The sequence below is a fragment of the Rhopalosiphum padi genome, chromosome 4 (genome assembly GCF_020882245.1).
Source record: "Rhopalosiphum padi isolate XX-2018 chromosome 4, ASM2088224v1, whole genome shotgun sequence".
NCBI lineage: Eukaryota > Metazoa > Arthropoda > Insecta > Hemiptera > Aphididae > Rhopalosiphum > Rhopalosiphum padi.
The window spans coordinates 36,525,125-36,550,761 of NC_083600.1; the positions used below are offsets into that span (position 1 = coordinate 36,525,125).

The following is a 25,637-nucleotide window of genomic DNA, read 5'->3' on the forward strand; positions in this document are numbered from 1 at the left end:
ATCAATTTCACTGATTTTAACAAGAATACGGCGTTTGGAGGGTTTAATTTGTTGAATGATATGTTACCTATGCATAAAATCGATTTTTTTTGTTGGTATTTTTACACGTTTGTAGTTTGTTTTAATATAGATGTCGCGTTTTATAACAACGGGACTTCATTTAATAAGTGCTACGCTATAATTTATAGTAGGTACATATTAGTATCTATATATATTCAATAACGTATTATGTTGTGTAGGAATTCTAAAGTTAACAGTAAAAGTGTGTATGTATTATTTGATTTTTACCTTAAACATTAATGGAAAATTGTTCTATATTAGCTTAACATTCTATAGTTATTGCTTATAGTGTGTGTGCATGCGTGCGCCCGTCGATACTAATAGTTGAGCTAGTAGCATTATGCATACTTCATGAGTAAACTTAAAAATTTAATCTACCTATCATTATTCCTTTTGTGTAATGGTAGGTATATCACCTATAGAAAAATTTACTATTGTTCATCGATTGTTCATTAAGAAATAATAACACAGTATCTATGCAGCATTGTTTACCGAGTTCTTTACCAAGTATTGAAGTACCTGTTATGTATTAAGAGATTTTCAATACTCAATATTTTAGGTGTTGTCTAGTTGCCCTAGCCTGACCTTTTGTCCCGATTGTACACTGATAAAAAATTGTAGGGCTTAAAATGATTCTTAGATTACTGATACAAAACAAAAAGGTAAATATTAACTTATTCCTGATATGTGGTCTCATACTAAATCTTTTGAAGTAATGTTGAGAGTTTACAAGGTTTTATCTTGAAAAAAATAAATTAAAAACATTTTTTTTACTTGTAAAAATCTTTTTGAATTATCAAAATTTCTTAAATTTTTTTCAACATTTCAATACAAATTGAAAAATTGCTTTCAAGATTTTAAATGATGTTCATAGTATTTGCAATATAACTCGCCAGTACATTTATTATTGATATTGACGATGATCTTGTTGAGCTTCTAATGGAAATAATAGATTTTAAGTTCCAAGACGTTCTCAAAAACGCATTCAAACAATAGCCTTTATTTAACTTACTCCATAACTTTTAAAATTAAAAAAATGTAAAATATATAATATAATGTAATATATTGTAAAATATTATTGTATGTTTGGATCTACATATGTGTGCGAATAGGTTTTTTCTCACATTTAAAAATTAAAAACCCGACCGATTACGTCTCACAACCATCTGCTTAATGCGCGCGTAAATAATTTTGTTGTGAAAATTAAAAAAAAATAATAAATAATATCCATTAGCATAAATCATATTATATGTATTAATCAAGTATTCAAATAGTTGTAATTTCATTATTCTCTAATTTATATATAACAGTCAATTATAACATTTTTATATAATAAATATTTTAAAAAAAGACTAACTTTTTGTCCGACATGTCCCATTAAACTTTTTAAATCTTTGAATGCGGCCCAGAGTACAAAAATGTTGCCGACCACTGCTCTAGAGTCTATATAGATAATTTACGTTATAATTGGATATTATTCGTTAAATAAGTTTCTGTATTTCCGAAATATATGACTATATATAATTTTTTTTCAACGTTCAATTGGCATTGACTTATATTTATATAATTAATTTAAATTTAATGAGTTATAATTGTGAATTTATTCACATGCAATTTTAATATAAGTCGCATAGACTATTTATTTTTAGTAAAATTATTATAGAAGAATAAATAATTATGACAAATTAAATAACATAAACTACTGTGTAAATTATATGGTTTGCGTCAAAATGATATAATATGTAAATAAATAATTTAGTGTTTTTAAATGTATATGTATATCTGTTTAGTGTTTACAATATTGGTAGGTACAGCGAGTTTCTATAACATTATGTTTGTCTCCGTCACACTAATATATTAACGATCTTTGAAAAATTATTACATAAGTACTTTATTATAAGATCTATAATTACAATTTTATTGTCATCTTAATATACTATGTATCATTTTCTTTAGTTTATAATAATTACGAATAAGAATCTAATATATACAGATACATATATAGCATTAGTATGAGTATAATAAGAAGGTGGTTACTGGTTACAGTGTGTACAAGGAAAATAGTGTAACTTTATACTAGAAAAATTTAATTTATTTTATTGATTTAATGATATTAATATTGGTATAATATAATATATAATATATTTTGGATATATACAGATACTTGTACTTTAATTAAAATTATTGATTTACAGTTCTAGATCCAATCATTCTTTTAAAAATTCTGAAATTAAATAAGAAAAGAATTATATATCAAAAAAATAAGTAAAGTGAAAGTCATGTTAACTGCGAAATAACTCTATAAGTACATATAAACTTTTATTTAATAACTATTTTAATGATTAATAAATAGACGCCACTCTTTCTTTAGTTTTGGTATCTAGAAAATGTATCAATAAGTTATAATTCCTTGAATAATCAACCAATGCGTTATAATTATAATGCAATTCTATATCACGCGTATAGGTAATAATCGTAATGAGAATATCGATTCCATCGATATTTTATTGACTCCATTGGCAACTGTTCATGATATCCATCTATCGATTTTGCCAGCTATTGATTCCATCGAGTCTTAAATTTAATATGATTTAAATATTTGAAATAATAAACTGTATTATGCAAGTCATTATTTTGAATTGCTTAGACATTATTTTTGAAATAAATTGAACCTAATATTTATATCAGGGATGGCAACTGGCGGTCTGCGTACTTTATTTTTATGGCCCGTGCTACATTTTTAAATTACTTTATAAAATATTAGCATTTATCTGTATTTTATTTTATAATGTTTTTTTAAACATTGAAACATGTCGCGAGTGTAAAACGTAAATTTTATTGATTTTTTTTGTTTTCTACGCATCATAAATCTGTTATTCTGTTGTATATCATGTTTACAATTTAATTAAAACATTTAGCCAAATAAAAACGGAGTTTATACTCTAGCATTTTATAAACTTAAGACTTATTAGAATCGATTGGTAAATAGTATATAAATAGCCAGTGAACCAATAACCGGAAAAATCGATAAATATCAAGATAAATATACAATAAACTTACTTTATTTTATTTCATTCTTTATCATTAGGTGAACCAAGAAAATACGACTTTTATCTTTAATTTAATTGGATCATGCCATTTTTTAATTAAATACCATATTATAAGTACCTAAATAAATAAAGATTTAATAGAATATTGAATGTTGCAGGTATTATAAAAATGTGGCTTTACTACTAATATAAATTTAAAATTGTTTTCTTTGGCTAATTTACTAGAAGCTGCATCACTTGGTTTTATTCTTTTGACAGTTATTTTAATATATTTTATTGTTTTATAGTATATCAGATTTTAAAAACAATACAAATAATATTATATATTAACCTCTAATACTTACTAATACTATAAACTTAACAATGAACTATAAATCATTAACCACATTAAATATAAAAATTATTAGGTTTTAATTCATAATAATATCAGTTTACTAATAACTAATAAGTATATAAGTTTGGATTTTTTGCTAAAAAAAAAAAAAAATAACTAAAATGTGAAATAATTAATTAATAATAAATAATAAATTCATAACATTAAATAGATAATTTTAGCTTTTAAATGATATAGTAGACGCAAAGCTACTACGTATCCACGTCATCCTGCAGTGACCATTTTACTTTAGCACAGTAAAAATTATAAACTTCATATTGTGATAAAAGAATTGCTCATGTATCTTGATTGACAAATAGTGATGGTTGTCGATTATGGATAGTAATAATGTCACCCTTAATTTCCTAAAAAAATGTCCGCCCGTGGGCTCTTCTCTCTCCCTTGATAATACTATTGTTATAACTTATAACACCGAGTTGTGTTACCATGACAATATTTTTCAAATGAAACTATATCAAGTATTTATTTTATGTTTAAGAGACTATTGCATATTTGCTTTGTAGGACATATTTTTTAGTATATCCTGAGTGGTGTTAGTGTTACTATGACAATATTTATTTTATTACATATTTATATATAAAATATTTTGTGTTTAAGAGACTATTACGTATTTGCTTTATATATAGGAAATGTTGCAGTATATCCTGCCACTAAACTATAGTATTTTCTTAGTATAGGTACCTACTACTTACCTAGTGGCTAGTTATTAAATATATTTATGTACTCTCTAATTAGTATAGCTATAATGATTGGAGTTGATTCATTCTAATTCATTATTTTTTAATATAATGGTTCTTTTATCTATATTTATTATTTTATATACTTCACAATATTTAGGTAAGATAACCAATGGCTATTCATCTTTCCGCCCCTACAACGCTATAAGAAATTATTTTGTTTGAATTTTCAAAATTATTTAGTAGAATATTATATATTTTTAGCTATTGAACTAATTAAACATTATGCTAATGAGAAGTAATGTTTCCTCTAGTTGATGCGTATTTTTTTTTTTTAATTAAATAAAAATTATAACATTTTAAATATAAAAAAAGGTTAAAAAGGCAATGGCCAAGGGATCTCCTCAACACCTAACTAAAAAAAAAAAAAAACATTAACTAAATAAACTCAAACCCTAATTTCTGGTCAGGTGGCACTGCTGGGAGCCTTCCTTCTCTTGTTATTTTTATATGTTACTTATTTACTCTGTCACCACACTTACTCATTATACACTTATGTATAGATTGTAAATATACTTAATTTTAATAATAAAAAAAAAAAAAAAACATTTTAAATATATATTTTTTGATTTGTCCATTCAATTAAAAAATAACTAATAGATATGATAGATATGTTAAAAGATCATACTAAAAATAAAAAATAAGTCTATCTAAAAATGGCATGCGCTTGTAAGACCAATAATTGAATACCTTTACGTCCTGTCTGTATACATCCTCTACGGCTCTAACTCTTCACAACTTAGTTCAGCGTACATTCCTTACTCTTGCCTCTTATCTTAAGATGGATCATCAACTTCATGGTTATTCCCCTGTCTTGCTCCACTTAAAACTTAGTAGTCTTTCCGACAATTAAGTTTAACTCACCTTAAATTTCTCTATAAACTTGTAAACGGTTCCATTAATGCACCCGAGCTTCTTGCAGAGATGAATTTTAGTGTTCCAAGCAGATCATCCAGATTATCTCTCCCTATTACGTCCCACGATATATCACAAATTATGTCCGAAACCGCCCTATCCACCGAATGATGCGAATAGTAAACAAGAACATATCTAGTTTTTAAGTCTTTGTGTTTTAATATTTAAATGTAATATTTAATGTATGTTTGTTTTACTGTTCTTATCTTTCTAAACTTACCTATCTTGGACACTAGCCCTTAATGTAATGTAAATAAAAAAATGAAAAAAAATATCTACAATTATTATTTAGAAAGTGACTTTATTTGACTTATTCTCGTGTATATTAGGTGAAATATTATAAACTTTTATATAGCGTGAGTTTTAATTATTTACGTAATAACTAATAACGTATAATACTCGTATATTATTTTTTTGAGTACTAGTATTTTATATATTTAAAATAACGTTTTACATCATTTTACTATTTATAATCTGAATACTGAAATTATATAAAATAAAGGTTTTCGATCAAAAATTAGAATAATTATTTAAATTAAATTTTTTTTTTCTGAATAAAATCTATATTTATTAGATTTCAAATCACATGCCTGTAATTAAGTAGAGTAATTTATTATATGTTTTATTATTGTTTGAATGAAATACATTAAAATGTTTCACTGATAGATAGGTACATAAACTATTATAGAGGTCACTATCTCACAACAATAGAATGTGTTATTTCTTATCTTAATATTCTCAAACTTACTAAATAATTAGTGTTCTTGTTTCTAAAATTGTTAGGATTGATATTGAAAGTATTATATTGCTTACTGGGTTTTTTCCATTGCAAGGTATATAGTAAAGACAACAAATTCTTTTATTACGGTTTCTTATAGATGTAATATATTATATACACAATTATTACTACAGTATTATTTTTATATATTTATTTTAAGTAGGTAGTACCATACATTCATCGACATTAGATATACATTTCATCATTTATGTCAATGGCATTAGTAATCACGGCCTTTCATTTATATTATAAAAGTTTATCAAGGTTTTTATATAACTAAGTAAAAAAACAAGAATATGTATAGGTTTATTAGGCACTTGCTACTAAACTAAGTTTAATACGGCTGAATCATATATAATAATATAGCATACGCATTAAGTACACTTTCAAATTATTAATTAACTTTTTTTTTGTTTTACGTACAATTAAAATTTTTTTTTTATAATCTAATGAGTTATAAAACATAATATATAATATGATACATTATTATCACCTATTTAAAAAAAAACTTATCTATAAATATTTCCGCACCGCATGAAATTTAAACTTATAAATGATAACGTAAAAAAGTAATATATAGAATATATCGTAATATAAATAATAAAAGATATTTTAATGTATGTTGTACAACAAGCTTATGAATATAATACTTTTTTCTACTCGTTTATAATAAGTTTATATTTCTAACCTTTTCTGATACAAATAACTAACTTTAAAATTAACTGATAAGAAAAATAGATTCAAAATCTAATTATTACTTTAGTATATTTGTACGACTAATTAAGAACATTTTAGGATCTTATTTAATAGATATATATTGCTAATCTATTTAATTTTCTTGATTAAAACAATTAGATTTAGAAACTTATTACTATGCTAAATGTATTTAACAAATTAAAAAATGTTTAGATTTCTCTTGATCCTATTCTCATATCATTATAAAACTTCTAATCAAAGTCAAGATGGAAGTATAAAACTGTTGATTTTAGAATAGAGTAGTCTATTCTATCACCATTGATAAATATAATTGAGATTAAACACATTTTTAACAGTTGGATTAAATAGATTTTTTATTTTAAAATTGGACAATTAAACTGTAATTTATCAGTATTTTGAAACTATCATGTAGGTATATTATTGTAAGAAATCTTTTTGAAATTAGCATAATAGCTGATAACACAATTATCACAACTGCCTCTATTGTTCGCCCAAGACAGTGATACTGTGTCGTATGTAAACATGACGATAAAAAACGCGTGCGTTGGGATATTTACGACTATGAAATGTTTTTAGTTTTAAAAATACGATTGGCCATAGAGAAATTGATTGATGGCAGAGAAAGAGGCTCGGGAACCAAGTAGACTTTTAGAAAAAGATACCATACAATTTATCTGTGTACCCGTTAATATCAAGAAAAAGAAAAAAGTTCTATTACAAAATATATAACAACATAAAAAAAAGATAGCGTACATTTTATGCCCTATCCTTATGTTCAGGAGTTCTGACTATCTCTTTCTAACAACGTTAGCTTTTGACAATTTATCGTAGGGAATGATGATAATTAATATGCCTATGATTTATATAAACTAAATAATATAATAAAATTATTATACTTATTATTTCTAGATATGTTTATATGTTATTACTATATATCTTATAAATCTAAAAAACAAAATTGGTGTACACGTAATACGTTTGGTTATTAGCGTAAATAGGTTAGGCGTGTAGGTATTATATAATATAATTTATAATATATAGTAAAAAACCCGCCAACTACCTAAAATTTTAAAACATTACTTTTTTAATATACACTTCAACACTTGATAATAATTTAACTTTCAATATTTAATATTCCAAAAATTGTATTCACAAAAATGTTATTTATGGAGATAAAACAATGAAACGTTCATTAATCTTAATATACTTCGGTATACTGTTTTTAGATAAGTACAGTTAATATTAGGTATCTTAATTTTTATTTAGGTACCTAATTCTATAGTATTAGTTATATTTTAATTTTTTAATTATATACATAGAATATAGATACAGTAATGTTTGAATAAAAGTAATCCGATGTATTTTTTTCTAAAGTTTAGGTACATCATACATGTTATTTTATCGCACCAACGGCAGATTATATAATATATTATACGTGTAATAAATAATTAGATATTATATCTTTATTACTTATATTAGAGTATATTTTATAATTTGTATAATTTTAATTTTCTGTGAAATAGATGCAACAAAAAATTTAAATTGATTCATGTAGTGTAATTATGGTAATTTATATATAGTTGAACTTTTATAAAAAATAATCCCACATTATAGCTGTAAATAAATTATCTTTATCACAATTTCATGACGAATATTCATAACTCATACACGTAACAATTAATATTGTAGAATTACATACCTACTTTTGTCATAGATAGCATTTTAATAGAGTTTTATATAATTTTTTGAGCATACATTATGAAATAAAGTATATGTCTATTGCCTGTTTTATACATTTATAAGTAAGAATTTATATTATATTTATGATATCAGGAGTTATTGTACCTAATTACTAACCAGTAACTATAGCTGTTATGAAATTAATTTATAAACTTAAAATAGTTATTTTAGAATTGTATAGATATTTATAATTTTAAACTACTTCGATAAAAGGTTTCCTATATAATACATTGTACATTTGAACAATTTTTAATAATTTTTAATATTATTATATTAAGTGATTTTAAAATTTGAAAAATATCTAGTAAGCCTATCTTAGGTAAAAGTTGTTTTCATATAATATTGCTTTGAAGTGATCGAAATGGGATTAGTATCCAATAACCATATACTCCAAAATCAGTCTGTATCCCGAACTTTATTTTGAATGTTATTTTATTATGATTCTATTAATATTATTCCATAATATATATGTATATAAATGTATATAATTAGATATCGTTCGAAAATATTAATTTAATAGTCAATCAAAAACATTTTTTACATAGTTATATTTATGAATTTTGCCAAGTAATAAAAAAAAATATTTTTGTGATTAATTATTATATTATGATATACAAAGTGTGAATATTGCGTAACACATAAATGTTATCGTGAAATAATAAATTTATTTATTTATTGACTGTGATAAAGTTTATGTAACTTACATAAATCATGTCTGAACAATGTGGTGGTCCAATTTTGACTGAGGTGATGTTTGTTTTAACTATACCTAAATTGGCTTATCATAGCTTTATATTTTATAGATAACAGGTTTCGTTTACTTAAAAGGTATAATTTATTGCTCCTTTGAATCGTGAGATTTGTTCCATAAAATATAATACCTATAGGTATTTATTCACATTTTATACGGGTTTGTAGTTTACGGAATTGTAGACTATAAAAAAAAATGTTTTGTTATATTTTGATAATATTAATTGTTATAATAAATATTGACCATTTTGTTCGTCTTTCAGTTTTATTGTTACTAAAAAGATTGACATTTTTTTTCTTCTACTTTCCAAAAACTGTATCTAAGACTAATGATATACTTTTATTAACTTTAACTATGGAAACTAAGGTGGAAAATAATAGCATCTTCTATGTTTTAATTTCTTATATTCATAAAAACGTTTATTGGTTAAGTACTTTTTGAATATGATTCATCATTCATCTTTCACCTGCTTATATATAATAGCATAATATGTGTACATTTTTATATACCTGCAATATTTAAATTTTTGGTTGATCACAAAATCAATAAGGTTATCGAAGGTTATAACATTTTTTATCAGTAAAAGTTATTTTTAAAGTTCGTATAATAAGTTTTTTACTAAATTTATATTACCTACTAAATAACTGGAACACATATTATATAGGTATGTAAATAGTTTGAATTTACCTAGTTTTATGTGATGATTTTATACGTCCTTGACATATTATATCTATGGTTCCAATGAACGATCATTTTCATTATTGTTTTGCTCAATGTCTACTTTTGTTGTGCATGACATATGTTAGTATATTTATATATAGTATTCTCTAATTACTCTAGTATTCAAGGTTGGTCTTACAATTCGTTCAACTGTTAAGTACTTCATTGTTCGTTAAGTTAGAAGATCTCATAATTTGTTCAAATTAGAATAACAGTATTAATTGCTTGTCTAATTTTTAAATTGTATTATATTGACTTTAAATTATTGAAATAATTTAATATTCAACTTTAATATGGATTTAAAAAAATCAAATATCGCAGATTTATTTAAAATGTTTTGCACCCAATAATACTTAACATCTGGGATATTCGGTATATAATTTACTTATTGGACAATAGTGGAAAAAAATTAAGTTAAATTGATATTCAAGCAACAAGTTACAGTTACAGGTTTTATTATTTTTTTAGGTAAATTTATAATACATACATACATTTTATACCTACTTTTTAAAACTTCATATTTTTTTGTTCGGTGGTTTTTGAGAAAGTCATATTAAATAGCAAAATAACAAAACCATGGAAGTCATTGCTTTGCTGTAAAGGTACTCTGTAGGTTTGAGTATACCTGGTCAATGGTCATTGAGTAGGTCATGTATAGAAAATAATAATTTTAAGATCAGTGAAATATTTCAAATTTCTTGGATTAATTATTTTTGTATTACAACAAAATAATAACAGAGCTTAAATCGTTATTTCAAGCTTGAATATCCAAATTCGTCGAAATTTTAACTTCAAACCCTTAGTATAAATTAATTTAATTAATGTGGCTAAACGCTAAACTTTTTCCGCCCCCGTTCAGAATCTAAAATGTAATGTAATCAAGTGTACAATAATAAGTTTCATTTAAATCCTGACTATTTAATATTTTTTATAAATACGTGGCTATGAATAATTTTTAAATTTAAATGATTTATCATCCTAAATCCTAAATGTTTTTTTAATCATTTGATTTATTAATACTACGTTAAAATTGTATTCTCAGGGAACAGTATATTTAATATAATATCATGAATATAGTCATAACGGTTTTTACGATCGTCGAATGTCGTAATTCATGTTTGAAAATTATATATTTACAATGTACACTGTATATAGTGCCTACACATTATGTGTACTAATGCACAAGTCAATGACAATAAAAAAAATACAAATACTTGGTATTGTAAATAATAATTTAAATGTTATTTTATTTTAGGTGAATTATGGACGCTGGTTTTAAAGAAGAACGGCCTTCTCATCCTAGAGCCAAAGCCAACATTTTTGAAATCCTCACATTTGGGTAATTAATTATGAATAAATTAAACATAAGAAATGTTTTATTCTCTCAAAATTAACTGATTGGTGATTTTCTGTGATGTACAGCTTAATCCTTAAGTATAACTATTTTTAATAAATCATATTATCAAACAGTGCTGCTTAATTTAGTGTTAATTTATAAATACAATAAATGTGTACATTCAAGTTCTTCTGGTAAATTGACTTACTGATTTTTAGTATCAACTATCAAAATTGTTTTGATAACAATGAATTATTATTTTTTTAATGGACCGTGTTTTCTTTTTTAAATTAAAAATACTTCATATAAATGCGATGTATTAATTTAAAAATATATGAAACCGGAAATATGTTGATAAAATTTTACTAAAACATAAGACACGCATGTAGCACGTGCAAAATATGTTTTTATATATTATTTTCTTATTAAAATAAAAGTTTAATTAATAACAAATTTTAAAAGGATAATTTAGCAATACCTATGTATTTATATTTAGGACTACCAGAATGATACGTATACCTTATTATTTCTAAAACAAAATATTTGTAATATGTTTACCGCAAACTACTTATTTTATATACAATTTACATACACAATACGTACTCACTTCACGATTTGTTTTTGTTTTAATTACATACGTTTATTGTTCATTAAGAAAGTGAGATACAAAAATACCAAACAAGTTCTTAGATTTTAAAATAATTACAAATCAACGTATTTGTGAATTATTGAAAATAATATAATATTGACACTAGTAATTTTTTGTAATTATAAATTAACTACTGCAAAGGCTGCTTAAACTTTAAATTATTTTAAAATCGCTTCGTCTCTTTCTCGTTATATAGATAATCTTTACCGTGTATCAAGACGGAATAAAAAAAAAATAAATTCAACATAAAGAATAGTTAAAGCATGTTTTTTCATTCTAACCTAATTAAATAATATTGTAATCTAAATTTTGTTCATAGTGGAATTGTATTTGGTTGTTACTTAGTATTTATTAATTGTTTTAATTTATTTTATTCAGGTGGACTTTAAACCTGTTCAAAACTGGACGAAAAAGAGATTTAGAAGTAAACGATTTGTATACAACACTAAATGATCATTCTTCAGCAACATTAGGAAATGAGTTAGAAAAGTAAATTTATGAAAAAGTCAAATTTATGAACTTTATCAAACATAGTTATATGTATTACGTTTAAGGAAATGGAGAATAGAATTAGCTAAAGCAAAACAGACAAATCGACAGCCTAGTTTATTAAGAGCATTACTTCAAATGTTTGGACCTAAGTTAATGTTATATGGATTTTTACTTTCAATTGTTGAAATTGTACTAAGGTAAGATTTATTTATTTCCAAGGAAAACTTTAAATGGTTGTTTGATGCTTAATTGTTTGATTCTTTTAAAATTGAAATATATTTTTTAGTTTTAGGTTAAGTTAATTAATTATATTGATGGTTAAAAAATAAATATTTATAAATAATTTTTAAACTAAACCAAACTATTAACCAAGAATATTATTTATTAAAAGGTTAATATTTTAGTAGGTATGGTATAAAATATACTATCTTGATAGTTATAAAATAAATCTAACTTTTCATGTTTTAGTATAAATGTAAATGTTCTATTAAATTAGAAATAAATATGTATTAGCAATGACTACTTGTCGACCTTAAATAAGTTAAACGTGACAAAGTTTTAAATTATCTAGAAATGTTTATCTTAGGTTAGATTTGATTTGCACATATGTGAATAAAAATAAAAATTAAATTAAGTTTTATGAGCTTTTTGTTACCTTAAACAATCTTAATTTAATTCAAGGTTATTATTTTGAATTATTATGTCAAAGAAAAACAATGAATCTGATGTTGATTATTTCCTCGATTAATAATATATATATGTATGGGTAATATAAATAATTATATAATTAAATACTTAAAAGGTATTTAATTAATATATGTTTAAAAATGGTTAATTATTAATTATTTACTTGTATGTATAACTTTTAATTTTAAGAGTACTTTGCTTTATGTGATTCATAATTTTAGTAATTTTAGAAGAAAATTTAAATAGTATTCACTTTTGTTATACAAATATAAATTAGAAATACCATAGATTGGAAAAATATTTCATGATTAAAAATGAATATTGTAAAATAAAATAAGTATTATAGAAATATTTATATTTTTGTTTTCTAAATTGTAGAAACACGTGTTAAAATTTGTTATAATATTGTGTTCACGTGCAAACTTCATGAATTGTTAAGAAAAGAAAAAAATAATGCACACCAAATTTAAAAGTTCAGGTTAAATAGAAAATATTATTCTTATATTTATGCTTATTGTAATAAATTGTTTCAAATATGTTATACTACTAACTTGTCAAATATTGAAAAATATTTTATTCACAGTTCTTTGCTCGTTTTGGAGTTATATAAACCAAGAAAAGTGAATCTTTGCCAAATATTATATCCTGAAACTATTGATAATCTGTTTTCTGTATTGCATCACTTTTATATAAAAAACCACTTGAGCTGATAGTCAGCTTTTTGTCCTTATAGGATTTCCAATTTAGTAGTATATTCTAATTTAAAAATTAGAGAAAATCTTTGAGATACTATCTCTTCTAGGTCTTGTTATCTGTCTAGGAATTGATTTGTTACCTCCAATACTGTTTAGCTGCTGTCGTTATACTTTGACTAAACCTATTAATTACCTATTTTTATTTTCATTGAGTACTAGTGAGTTTTTCTTAAAATGGAAATCTCTATTAAAACGCCTGTTTGGAAGTCTTCCAACCATTCTAAAAAATCAAATTTTTAAATTGAGTATGTAACCTAAGCTATAAGAAAAACCAACTGAATAAAAGTTATCTAATATTTTTAAGAGTATTTTTGTAAGTAAATAACATAGACTTCTTAAAGACAAATCGATCACTACTAATCTTATTTTGTTCTATACATTTATGATTCAAGATGTTCCGTGTGTTAATCAAGTAGACAAAGTCTATATAGATCTAAAACTGCTTTTCTTTGTGGACTATGTTTCATTGATTGATATATTTAGACATTTGGTGTTAAGTGACTAATTTTTGTCTTAATACCTCCAAATTTCATTAAATTGTGATTGATCTCCAATTTTATATTTTTTTATTTATCTAAGCTTTAAATGGTCCAGGCCCAATTAGATAATAATAACAATTGTTCATAAATAATAATGAAAACAAAGTAATATAATGTAAAAATAAAATAAAATACTTACAGTTATGGATAAACTATTATAAAATTATAATGTTGCATTAGTGAGATATATTCTAGAATTTGGGCCAAGTGGTATAATAGGACCCATTTTAGTGTGTCCAAGAAATTATGATATTTTTTTTTATTTCAGTACCTTTTTTACTACATTTAAAATAACATTTTGTTCCATTTCAACTGACTCAACTGCTAACTCAAGTATTATATCTGATCTTTCTAAATCTGGCTGGTATTTTTTATTTATATACTACCAAAACAACTGAAAACTTGAATATTCTCAAATTTAATCTAATAAATGTGCTAAAATTTTCTGAAATATGATCTAAGTTAAAATTATGTGCTAAAATTTTCTGAAATATGATCTAAGTTAAAATTATCTACAAATATGCAAAACAAACTTTTTAATCAATTTTACAGGTTATAAAACGCAAACATTTCTTACGTTAAAAATATGTTTTTGCATACAAATCTGGACAATCGTTTTTAACGACTTTTGTTAAAAATGGTACAATTACAACTCAATTAAGACATTTTTAAAAATAATCTAAATATAATACCTATACTTATCAGTCAACAATACTAGTTTTAAGGGATAAATTCTATTCCACGCTTCTTCTTTACTCAGAATTATTTTATTAGGTATATACAATAAATTATCATTGAATTAAAATTTTAAACATTAATTACAGTGATTTCCTCAATGATTAAGTATATTAGAAATTTTCCACACAAGTAGTAAGAGCAACTAGTATTAAATTAGTTAAATAATTTTGTTTACTAAACAATTATTATTTATGAATTAAAATGAATTATTGTTTGTTGTATAAGTTATGGAAAGTATTGTAAAAATCTTAGATTGATATTATTCACATAAATGAGTTTAGGTCATTAGTATTACATTTACCTATACCATATCTCATATATTGACTCAACAAATAACGTTAGAAACATTATTATAAGTAAGTTTTCAAATTTATTATGACTTTTATTTTGAACTTAGATATGTCATTATAATTTCTCATTTCCACATTAGTGTTAAAATTTTAATATAAAGAGATGTCCTTAACATATATTTTATCTTTTTCATATTTTCTATTATAATTAAAATTAAATTATATAAATATTATCTGTTTTATATCAATTTTAATATTAGTTTATGTATGTTATAATTCTAAAATATAATAGCTTATTTTCATAGCTTTTCATAAAAAAGTGTTTAAGTTACTTATTACAGTTACAATAAATACATATATTATTTATATAATAAAATAGTTAAGTAAATATAGTTCCTACTACATTACAAATTGATTTTAGTATTATTTTTTCAGTTATTAATATTTTCAGGCTCAAAATCATTGAATAATTAATTGTAGATCATAACTGATGCATTAATGCTTGTTGTACAATTATCATTTTTTTAGGTTTTTAATGCTTGTGTATTGTTTTTTTTATTATTTTTTTATGCTTACTTATTCATTGTTATGCCATTATATCTACAATATACAATATATAAATAATGTTAAAATTACTTCAATTTTTAAAATTATGTTTATTTGTAAAATCAAAATACTTATAATACATATTTTAAAAGTTAGATGTACTGTTAAAATTATTATTATTTATTTACATATTTTTTAAACTTCTAAAATATTTTTTTAATTGATATCACATATTATAGATATTTATAATTAGGTATTAAATTGTGTTTACTTATTGAATGAAAGTTGAATCACATAACCAGCTTTTTAATTTAAATTGATTCTGAAATTTTATTATACACTTTAAGCATTATTAGAGTTGCATATTTGAAATTATTTGTACTACATTTGATCATAACTTAGTTATAATAAACTATGCTTTATTTTATTATAAAGTATTATATCATAATATTAGGTCCTTTTGATTGAAATGTTATAATAATACAGAAATATACTAACTATGAAGTTTATTTAGCAAAATGTATTGTTAAAAAGTTATTAGTTGTTATAAAGTTGGTACTACATTTTAGATACTTATTTTTTGTTTTAATCATTTTACTCTAATTTTTAAAGAACTCATGTTTCTTAGATTTCTTAATACTGGTTAACAGACATTTTTGTTATTCATCAACACATATCCTTGTATTGGTTGTTCAGGATGATTCAACCCATATCTATTGGTTACCTGATTGGTCATTTTGATTCACCATCTACTACTGACTTGTACACAGCAACTGTGGCTGCAATTGCATTGCTGTTATCTACATTGTTGTGCACAATTGGAATGCACCAATATATGCTTGGTCAAGTTGAAATTGGTTTTAAAATACGTGTTGCTGTGACCACTATTATCTACTCAAAGGTACACACAACATATAAAAAAATTTGTCAAAATTAAAAATATAATGATATTTGATAGAATTAAAAAAATTGAAGATTGGTCTTTGATTTGGTGAATTCTTAAATTCTTTGTCAATGTAGTTTCTGATGATTTTTTTCATATATATAATACATTATACCTCTTAAATTACATAACATTGTAGTTGATGTTGTGATATTTGCTTATTGTGTTAACTATTTTCTATCTTCTCTTTACTTTGCATTGTTAACAATCTAATTTAAATAGCTTGTATGAATTTTTATTCATTTCATGCACAAATTTAGTTTTGTTTCATACTAGAAAAGTAGCTGTACATAGAACAAAGTTGAATATAGTAAATCTATTATTTGCATTATTATATTGGTACCAATATGTGTTTGTATTAGTTATTTTAATTTATAACATACTAATATCACTTCTATAATTTAATTTTATATTTAAAATTAAATTGGTGTTTTTTGAAATATTAGTATGTGTTAATATAATATGATATTCATAAATAGAAGTATTAATGGTAGCTTATGTTGTTAAGCATGATTCATCAGAGTTATTTGTAATGATTATTTTTTACTCTATTTTCAGTTGTAGATAAATAAATTATAAATATATATTATCATTTAGTAAACGATTATATAAGTTATAAAATATTAATATGATAAAACTGTATGCTAGAGAACATATAATTCAACCCAAGGATGGTTAGGTTGCCCTCTTGGCTCTTAATACTTTTTATTATAATAATTATTATGTATAAACTACAATAATTATATACTTCATGAAATACCTAAATTTAACTTAACTTTATTTTTGTATAATTATTTTCTTATTTGTATTTTTTTTTTTAAATAGTTTAAAATATATTGTAATTGTAGTATTAATTTTAGTTTCTATAAATACAAATAAAAAAATGCTAAAAGAATTATTTGATTTGAAGAATTTAAATTTTTAATTGTTTCTAATATAGGAAGTCTTTCTTTTGTATAATGTTTTATATAGGCATATATGTATAGTATATACATGTATTCATCAGATCTAAACTGCATTTTTTGTAATAGTTTTGTGTTCTACAATTTTAATCTATACTTATTTAGAAAAAATTATGTTATTGGGTTTATGTGTATAACAAAAAAATCCACATAAATTATTATTTTATAATAGGAAATTATTTTAAGTAGTTTGATTGACAAAAATTAAAGTTAGACATTTTAAGTGTTTTTATTAAAGTTTTTAAACAGGTAAATACAAAGTTCTATAGACTATATATATGTCTTCTCGAGTATAGGGGGGATTTACTTATACATTCATTTTAACTCTAATAATAGTTATTGACAAAAATTAATAAATTGTTTATGTATACTTTCCAATATCCATATGATTGAATTAGTTTTATTAAATTATTTCTATATATTTATTTAAATAAAAACATTTTATACCATGGCATTACAAAAACATTTGAAACAATTACCTTTGGCATTCTACTCAGAAGTAATGAATAAGGTTTCACTTTTATATATATGATACATAAACATCTTATTATTATTTGAATTTTGAATTTATTATTGATTATTATATTTGATCATTATTTAAATATTTTATTTTGTCTTATACAATTCTCAATCATTTTAGATTTGAAATTGTAACCTAAGTATATTTAAATACAATTTATAATTTATAATACATTCAAAAATTTTACTCACAATTTATTTGTATGAGTATTTTTATGGTGAAAAATAATATAAATAATAACTTATACATTGATGTTTGTTCAAAATAATCTCTTTCAATGAGCTTTGCAATTGCTTTTAACTTTGATATTCATTTGATATAATTATACTCCTTTTTGTTCCAACTTTTAGTGAGTATTCACTTTCCTATATTTTTTAAAAACTACATTTTCTTATGTTTTTTTTAAATACTTAATTTTTATTTGTATTTGTATTTTAAATGATAAATATTTTTTACTTTTTACTACAGTTAATTTCTCTAGTTTCTATCATGAGTATACCAGTTTTATTGAACTGTCATTATTTTGTATGTCTCATCCATATTGGCCATTTATTGGATATTTATGCAATAGAAATTTGTCTATAAACTACTATCCTTATTATAAAATATAATATCTATAACAAATATTTGTAGTTTAAACTTTTTCTTTTGGAAAGATCCAGTCGGATCTTCCAATCCTAAACATTTTAACATTAGCCTAATAGAAATTTAAAAATTAGATAAAAGTCCTTCATATGTGTTTGCATAAGTGCAGATTATTTGTGTGCCGTTTCTACAAAAATTTTTGGGAAAATTAATAGCGATGTAAGTTATAATCACTTAATCACTGTTAATTACAGGCTGGCCGAGCCAATTCTTTATTTAATAAAAGTACATAAAATTAATCTGAACAAATTTTTCTGTTAGATAATTGATACTTCCAATACTTGTACTTAGTTTACAACAAATAAACACCTAGTCAAAATTATGAACTGTAATAACAATAACAAACTTACTTGTATAACATACAATTAATAATTTTAGCTCAAAATTTATTTTGTCGATTGTAAAATAATAGGCTGCTTTATTCTGTATGCTGCATTTGAAATTATAGTCTACGCATGCCTAAGGCCTCTCTTTTGTATCTCCCTTTTCCTAATAATGCCACTAGTTATACTTAATAGTTAATATTTTACAACAGATAGGTTAAAATCAACAAGTAATTAGTTATTACTAACTTTTACTTTTAGATATAAAAGTGCATAAGTGAAGATTTCAATTTCTATATACTTTAAATACTATACAATTATTGATAGATTATACTGTTTTAATCTAATAGAAAATCAAGATGTAGTAAAGTACTGCATGCACACCCAAATTTATCTTACTCATAATTTTATATAATTATCATATTATTATAATTATAAAATTGAATAGCATTAATAACATAAAATAATTTCCCATAATTTGAATTAATTCTTATTGTTTATGAAATCATATGCATTTTTCATTCTGTGCTTAGTTTAGATATTTAAATAAATGTTTAGTAGTTTTTTGTTTTATTATTACTAATAATTTGTGTTGTGTATTGTATGCGTATTAATTAATATACATGCATATTTATAAACTGAAAATATGATTTTATCCACATTTCATAAAAATAAAATAGCTGATTTAAATTTATTATAATATTTATGAAATTTGATTATGAACACAAGGGACAAAAACTACAAAAGTTTAGAGTATACTGATTATTTAAATATTTTATAATATCTCTTAAATTTAAATTAATAATGAATGTTACAGCTGTATAAAATATTACATTTTATTTAGTGTATTTTAGTTTTTTTTCTTATTAATAATAGTTAGAAGTTAGAATTTGATAAAGAAATTGGTTTTCTGTTATATTTTAGAAGAACATAATAAATATATATGAGACATGACAAATCAGATATATTTTTTTAATTAACTGTGTTGATTACTAGAGAATATTTTTTGTGTTTGATATGACTTATATAGTGTATGCCAGCCGATCTTCTTGGGTCGTATAATCGCACAATTTGAACCAGACATTCCATCAGATCAGTCTTCTCATCTTGGGATATTTTATGGGATTTGCTTGTTGGGAGCCGTTGCGTTCAAGACTTTTGGTTTCACCGCCTACGATATGCTCACCACGCATATGGGCATGAAGATGCGCGTGTCAACGTGTTTTCTCATTTATAATAAGGTACCTTCGCGGTCCTTTCACGATAAGAATATTTAATTAACTCAACACAAGTGTGATTGCTTAATGCATTTTCCTGGCAAACAAAAGATAGCATTTTTATCTAATTTTGAGTATGAATTAAATGTTTTAAGAAAATAAAGTTATTCTACATTTGTTTTGTACACTATAGTTGGTTCCAATAACTGAAAACAACTTTTTCAATATAAATGTTGACTGTAATTTTATTCCTAATTTTGATGGATACCCTTTTTCAAGTTCATAAATTAAAGTTATTTCTTGTAATATACTAGCATAATTAATAATCCTTCAATACATATTTTTACTTATTTATTTGTTATAGAGTTTTACGTGTTTAAGATAGTATTATTATTAAACCTATCCATATCCGCATTTCTAATACAATCAATTATTAATGTTATATTTATGCTAATATTATTGAAGTTAAATATAGTAGTATAAATTCTTTATAATGAACAATTATAAATTATGGTAAACTATTTATTTGATTAGTTAATTCAATAAAATTACAATATGACACTTAAGTGTTGTTTAAATTTAAATAAATTTCAGTTTAGATTATTTAATTACTAACATTTTATAAACATTTTATAAACTATATTTCAATCAATCCAAATTCGTACCTTTTTCTTATTTATACTTTGTATATAATTTTATTGTTATTGTTCTTCAATAAATATTAAATGTATATTATGTTTGGTCAGAAATAACAATAATTTTTATTTTGATATTGATGTACGGATATAATCATTTAAATTACTGCATATGCATACTGGTTACAAAAGACAATAAATATTATAACATATTTTGTAAGCAATATTTCAAATTATAATCATTACAATTATTTAACATTTTGTTTCTAAATGGGACTATCTAGATCAACATTTTCCTTAATAGGCTACTATTAGTTCAATAAAATAAGCTTTTGTAATGTTATCTTTTGCTAGTCAACTTGGTTAACTTGCTAAATTGCTATTTTTTTTTTTATTGCTATTGCATTGAATTTTGTTTCTTTTAATATTTTTGTGTGTCTTGTGCTTTTTTAACATGTGTAAAAAATAATTTTATATTTAGTTAGATATTTAGATTATAGATAAAAAAAAAAAAAATTAAATAGGCAATGCATTAAATATCTATCAAGTTGTATGGATTATTAAATTCACATCTAAAATATAGTAGATTTTAAATATTTAGATTATTAGTTAGTTAAAATATTATATTTTAATAAATAAATAATATTTGGGGTTTTATTAATTTATCAATTTTTAATGTTGAAATATATATTTAACATTTATTACGACATCATATGGTTTTATTAATATTTTTGTATGTATGTATATTGTAATGTATTGGCAACTATACTTAATTATATAAATTATTAGTTAGATATAAAACCTTAAACAAACATTATTTGCTTATAATACTTTTACATTATTATAATTCCATAAAAAAGCTAAAATCTACAAATTAGAAAAATAATATATCAAATAACAAAAATAGTTTTTTTTAAGTTTAAAATTTAGTTAGCTTTTTATGAGTACTAATGTAATAATAATAAATAACTCAGTTGTTTTTGTATAAATAAATTATCTAAATTACAAACATGTTATCAAATATCATGTCCATTTCATTATCAAATTCTTGGATGGTTACTTCTTACGCTTCTAATAAATTTTAAAATTGCATTTTCATCATTTTATTTTGTATACTTGACAAGGATTTTAGTTTGTGTAATTTTGCAGTAGCGGTTTTGAGAGGGGTTGATGGTGGTGAATGGTGATCACTCTCCTTCCTTTGAACTTAGATTCCTTGATGGCTATTTTAAATTTTAAAATATAACACGAATTTATTCCAACTAAGTAAACTTGGAAAGTCTATAGCTAGAGGACGAATACAACTTTTTGTGTCATTATACTATATTTGGGGCGAAAACTCCTTTTTTGACGTTTTGTTTAAACCGCTTCTGTATTTCTAGCGACTGGCGTAGGACGTTAACCGTCACAAGATGCTTGGTCGGTTCAATGTCTACATTAGTATGTGACCAAGCAACTGTTTGAAATTCGATAGATATGCTGGTTAATATTCATTATTTGATTAACAAACACATAACAACATTATTTTGATTTATTCTATGCAATTTATAGTCTAGATAATTTATCGATGTGTGTGGATTTAGTTTAATGTTTTATATATTTTTTTAATTTTGGTCTATGGTAAGTAAAAAAAGGACAATTTTATATTGTTTAAATCTAGACATTTAGGATATTATTGTTTGTATACAATTTATTATTCAGGTCCACGATTGAAAATATTTTTCTGCCTATTTATTATTTGTATAGAACATAATAGGATTATGTATTTTTGTATTAATATTTTAATTTACAACAGAATGAGTAATGTGTTTTATATTTTATTTATATGTACCTATATATGTGTGTGTGTATGTGTGTACCTATGTAGAATGTCTCAGCCTCTGCTCATTGGCGGACTGTTAGCATATTTCGACCCCGATGAGTCCAGACATACCGACTTGAGACATGCATATTATTATGCATTTGGTTTGGTGTTAAGCATGTTTGCTACACTGGTCTTGTATCATTCAACACAATTAGAAATCATACATTGCGGGATGAAGATGCGTGTTGCCTGCTGTTCATCAATATTTTATAAGGTACATAACTTCTCAACAAAAGTTAATAAGTTTTTTTTAATTTGATTATGTGAGTTCTTTGAAAGCTTTGAAAGGAACACATCTTGTTCTATTTCCGATTACTTACTCAAAATTAATTATACTTTTTTTATAGTTAACGTGTTTATTACTATTATTATTCAAACATGTATGAAACAACAATATACTATTATATTTATTATTGTGACGAGTAATCTCTTGTTTGTTATCTTTATCTAATTAGCCAAATAGACAAACAATATAGATTGATATAAATAAGCTATACAGGCAATGTTATATAGTATACCAATTACTTACGTTCTACGTATTATATAGGTTATTTTTGTCGATGCTATTACACTTCAACAATTTGTTTTGTAATACCTAATTAATAAATAAAATTAAGATAACATATTAAGTCTTAACACGCGATAATGTAAATGAAAATAAATAATCTCACTGTTAAAATTATTTATTATTAGGTCCATTATTATTTATTATAGATCTAATCGTTATAATAATAATTTTCTAATGGATGTTATTTATTTCTTAGCCGATTGATTTTATCGTTTATAATTTTTTATTAGGTTTTTAATTGTTTCTTACTGTTTTTTGATTTTCTATTGGTACATCTGGTTAATACGATTTAGGAACTTTAAATAAAAATGTTCTATACCTATTGTGTAAAAACAGTGACAATTTATGTAGAATCAAAATAATATATAATCATGTAATTAACTATGTAGGTAGTAAGTACTTTTTATAATTTTGTTATTATACGAATCTTATATTGGTCTATTATTTTAAAATTCTGACCAATGATTAAATCAAAATAAGAATAAATGATTTTTGATACATATATTTTAGTATATTACATATTTGTACCTGTTAAATGCATGTAATAGTTTCATTTTACTACAAAATAGATTACATTTTATCTATTCTATGATTCTACCGAAATTAAATATTTTTCCTGTGTTTTATTCTACAAAAAATAATTTTGTTTGTTTTAATTGAATATTTATTTGCAAATTTGATTCATTCTATTTGAATTATTATAACTAAATATTTTCTTCGTGTAACAACTTAAATGAATTAAAAAAATAAAGATATATTTGGATAACTCATACCTATTTATTATTTTTTATTTCATAGTGAATGTACTTTTTATGAAACAATATGTGAGTACATTTCTTGAATACCTTATGCAAATTTGGTTTGTGTGATATTTGTTTTATATCTTACAAAATAATAACTTACCTAATGTCTTTTTTTTTAAGTATTTGTAAATCTAATTGTGAAGCGCATGGACTATACACAATATATTATGTCTTTTTTTAGTCAAGTAGGTAAATTTTAATTTCTTTATTTAGGACAAAATAATACCTGAATATAATTTTCTTTATTATTTTCATATTTTCGGTTTCAAAAATTGCTCATCCAAGATTTTGGATAGATATAATTAAACATTTTTTCACATATCTACATACATTATAATATACACTTACCTGTAACCTACCTACCAATATTATCAAAAAGTTATTAGTTATTACAATAACAATGTGTATACATTAAATTGTGTGTATATAAACTGTAAATTATTTGTGCATGTTGTTTGAGCTTTAATAATATTTTAACGTAGAAAATAAAATATTTGATTTTTTTGCATGGTTTGTGTTTTATAATATTTTATTGTATATATATATATATACACATGTATATAGTGCTAAAAGAAATATTAATATTGTTATTAGATTTGATTATTATTATGTACTGAATTATGATATATTAGTTAATTATAGTAATATAAATATTGTGAACAAGTATATATATATATATATAAAAAAAAATAAGACATTTATTATGTATAGGCATTACGGCTAAGTAAAACTGCTCTTGGTGAAACCACGGTCGGTCAAGTTGTAAATTTATTATCAAATGATGTAAATCGATTCGATATAGCAGTAATATTTCTGCACTATCTATGGATCGGTCCACTGGAAACTATCGTGGTCACATATTTTTTGTGGCAAGAAGTAGGCGTCTCGTCAATATTTGGAGTAGGCGCGTTACTAATGTTTATTCCTTTACAAGGTTTGTAAAATAATATTTAAAAAGCCGAATACCTCAATAATATATAAATGTACCTAATAATAGCGTGCACCTCTATAGGTTACCTATTATGGGGTTTGATATTTAATAAATTAAACAAATGTTCAAATTTTAGGCTGGTTGGGTAAAAAAACTTCGGAACTTCGACTGAAGACGGCTATCCGGACTGACGAAAGAGTTCGTTTGATGAATGAAATCATTTCGGGCATACAAGTGATTAAAATGTATACTTGGGAAAAACCTTTTGCCTACCTTGTACAATATGCTAGAAAGTACGTTGATATATCATACTTAATAGGTTGCAATTTGGT

General features: G+C 23.3%; 1 protein-coding gene across 5 annotated transcripts in view; it reads left to right on the top strand.

Moving 5' to 3' along the window:
• Positions 1-25,637, top strand: part of LOC132930888 (probable multidrug resistance-associated protein lethal(2)03659) — a 36,093-nt gene that overhangs the window by 3,631 nt on the left and 6,825 nt on the right. The window contains exons 2-7 of one of the 5 annotated variants that reach the window (XM_060996988.1): positions 11,118-11,201; positions 12,226-12,336; positions 12,402-12,536; positions 16,591-16,795; positions 25,086-25,308; positions 25,442-25,598. In XM_060996988.1, coding sequence (XP_060852971.1) covers positions 11,125-11,201; positions 12,226-12,336; positions 12,402-12,536; positions 16,591-16,795; positions 25,086-25,308; positions 25,442-25,598 — 908 coding nt within the window. In that variant the 5' untranslated portion in view covers positions 11,118-11,124. Of the gene's footprint in view, positions 1-11,117; positions 11,202-12,225; positions 12,337-12,398; positions 12,537-16,590; positions 16,796-20,317; positions 20,529-23,006; positions 23,218-25,085; positions 25,309-25,441; positions 25,599-25,637 lie in introns of those variants that run through there. The other 4 variants (XM_060996987.1, XM_060996986.1, XM_060996989.1 and 1 more) reach the window with 4 other exon arrangements.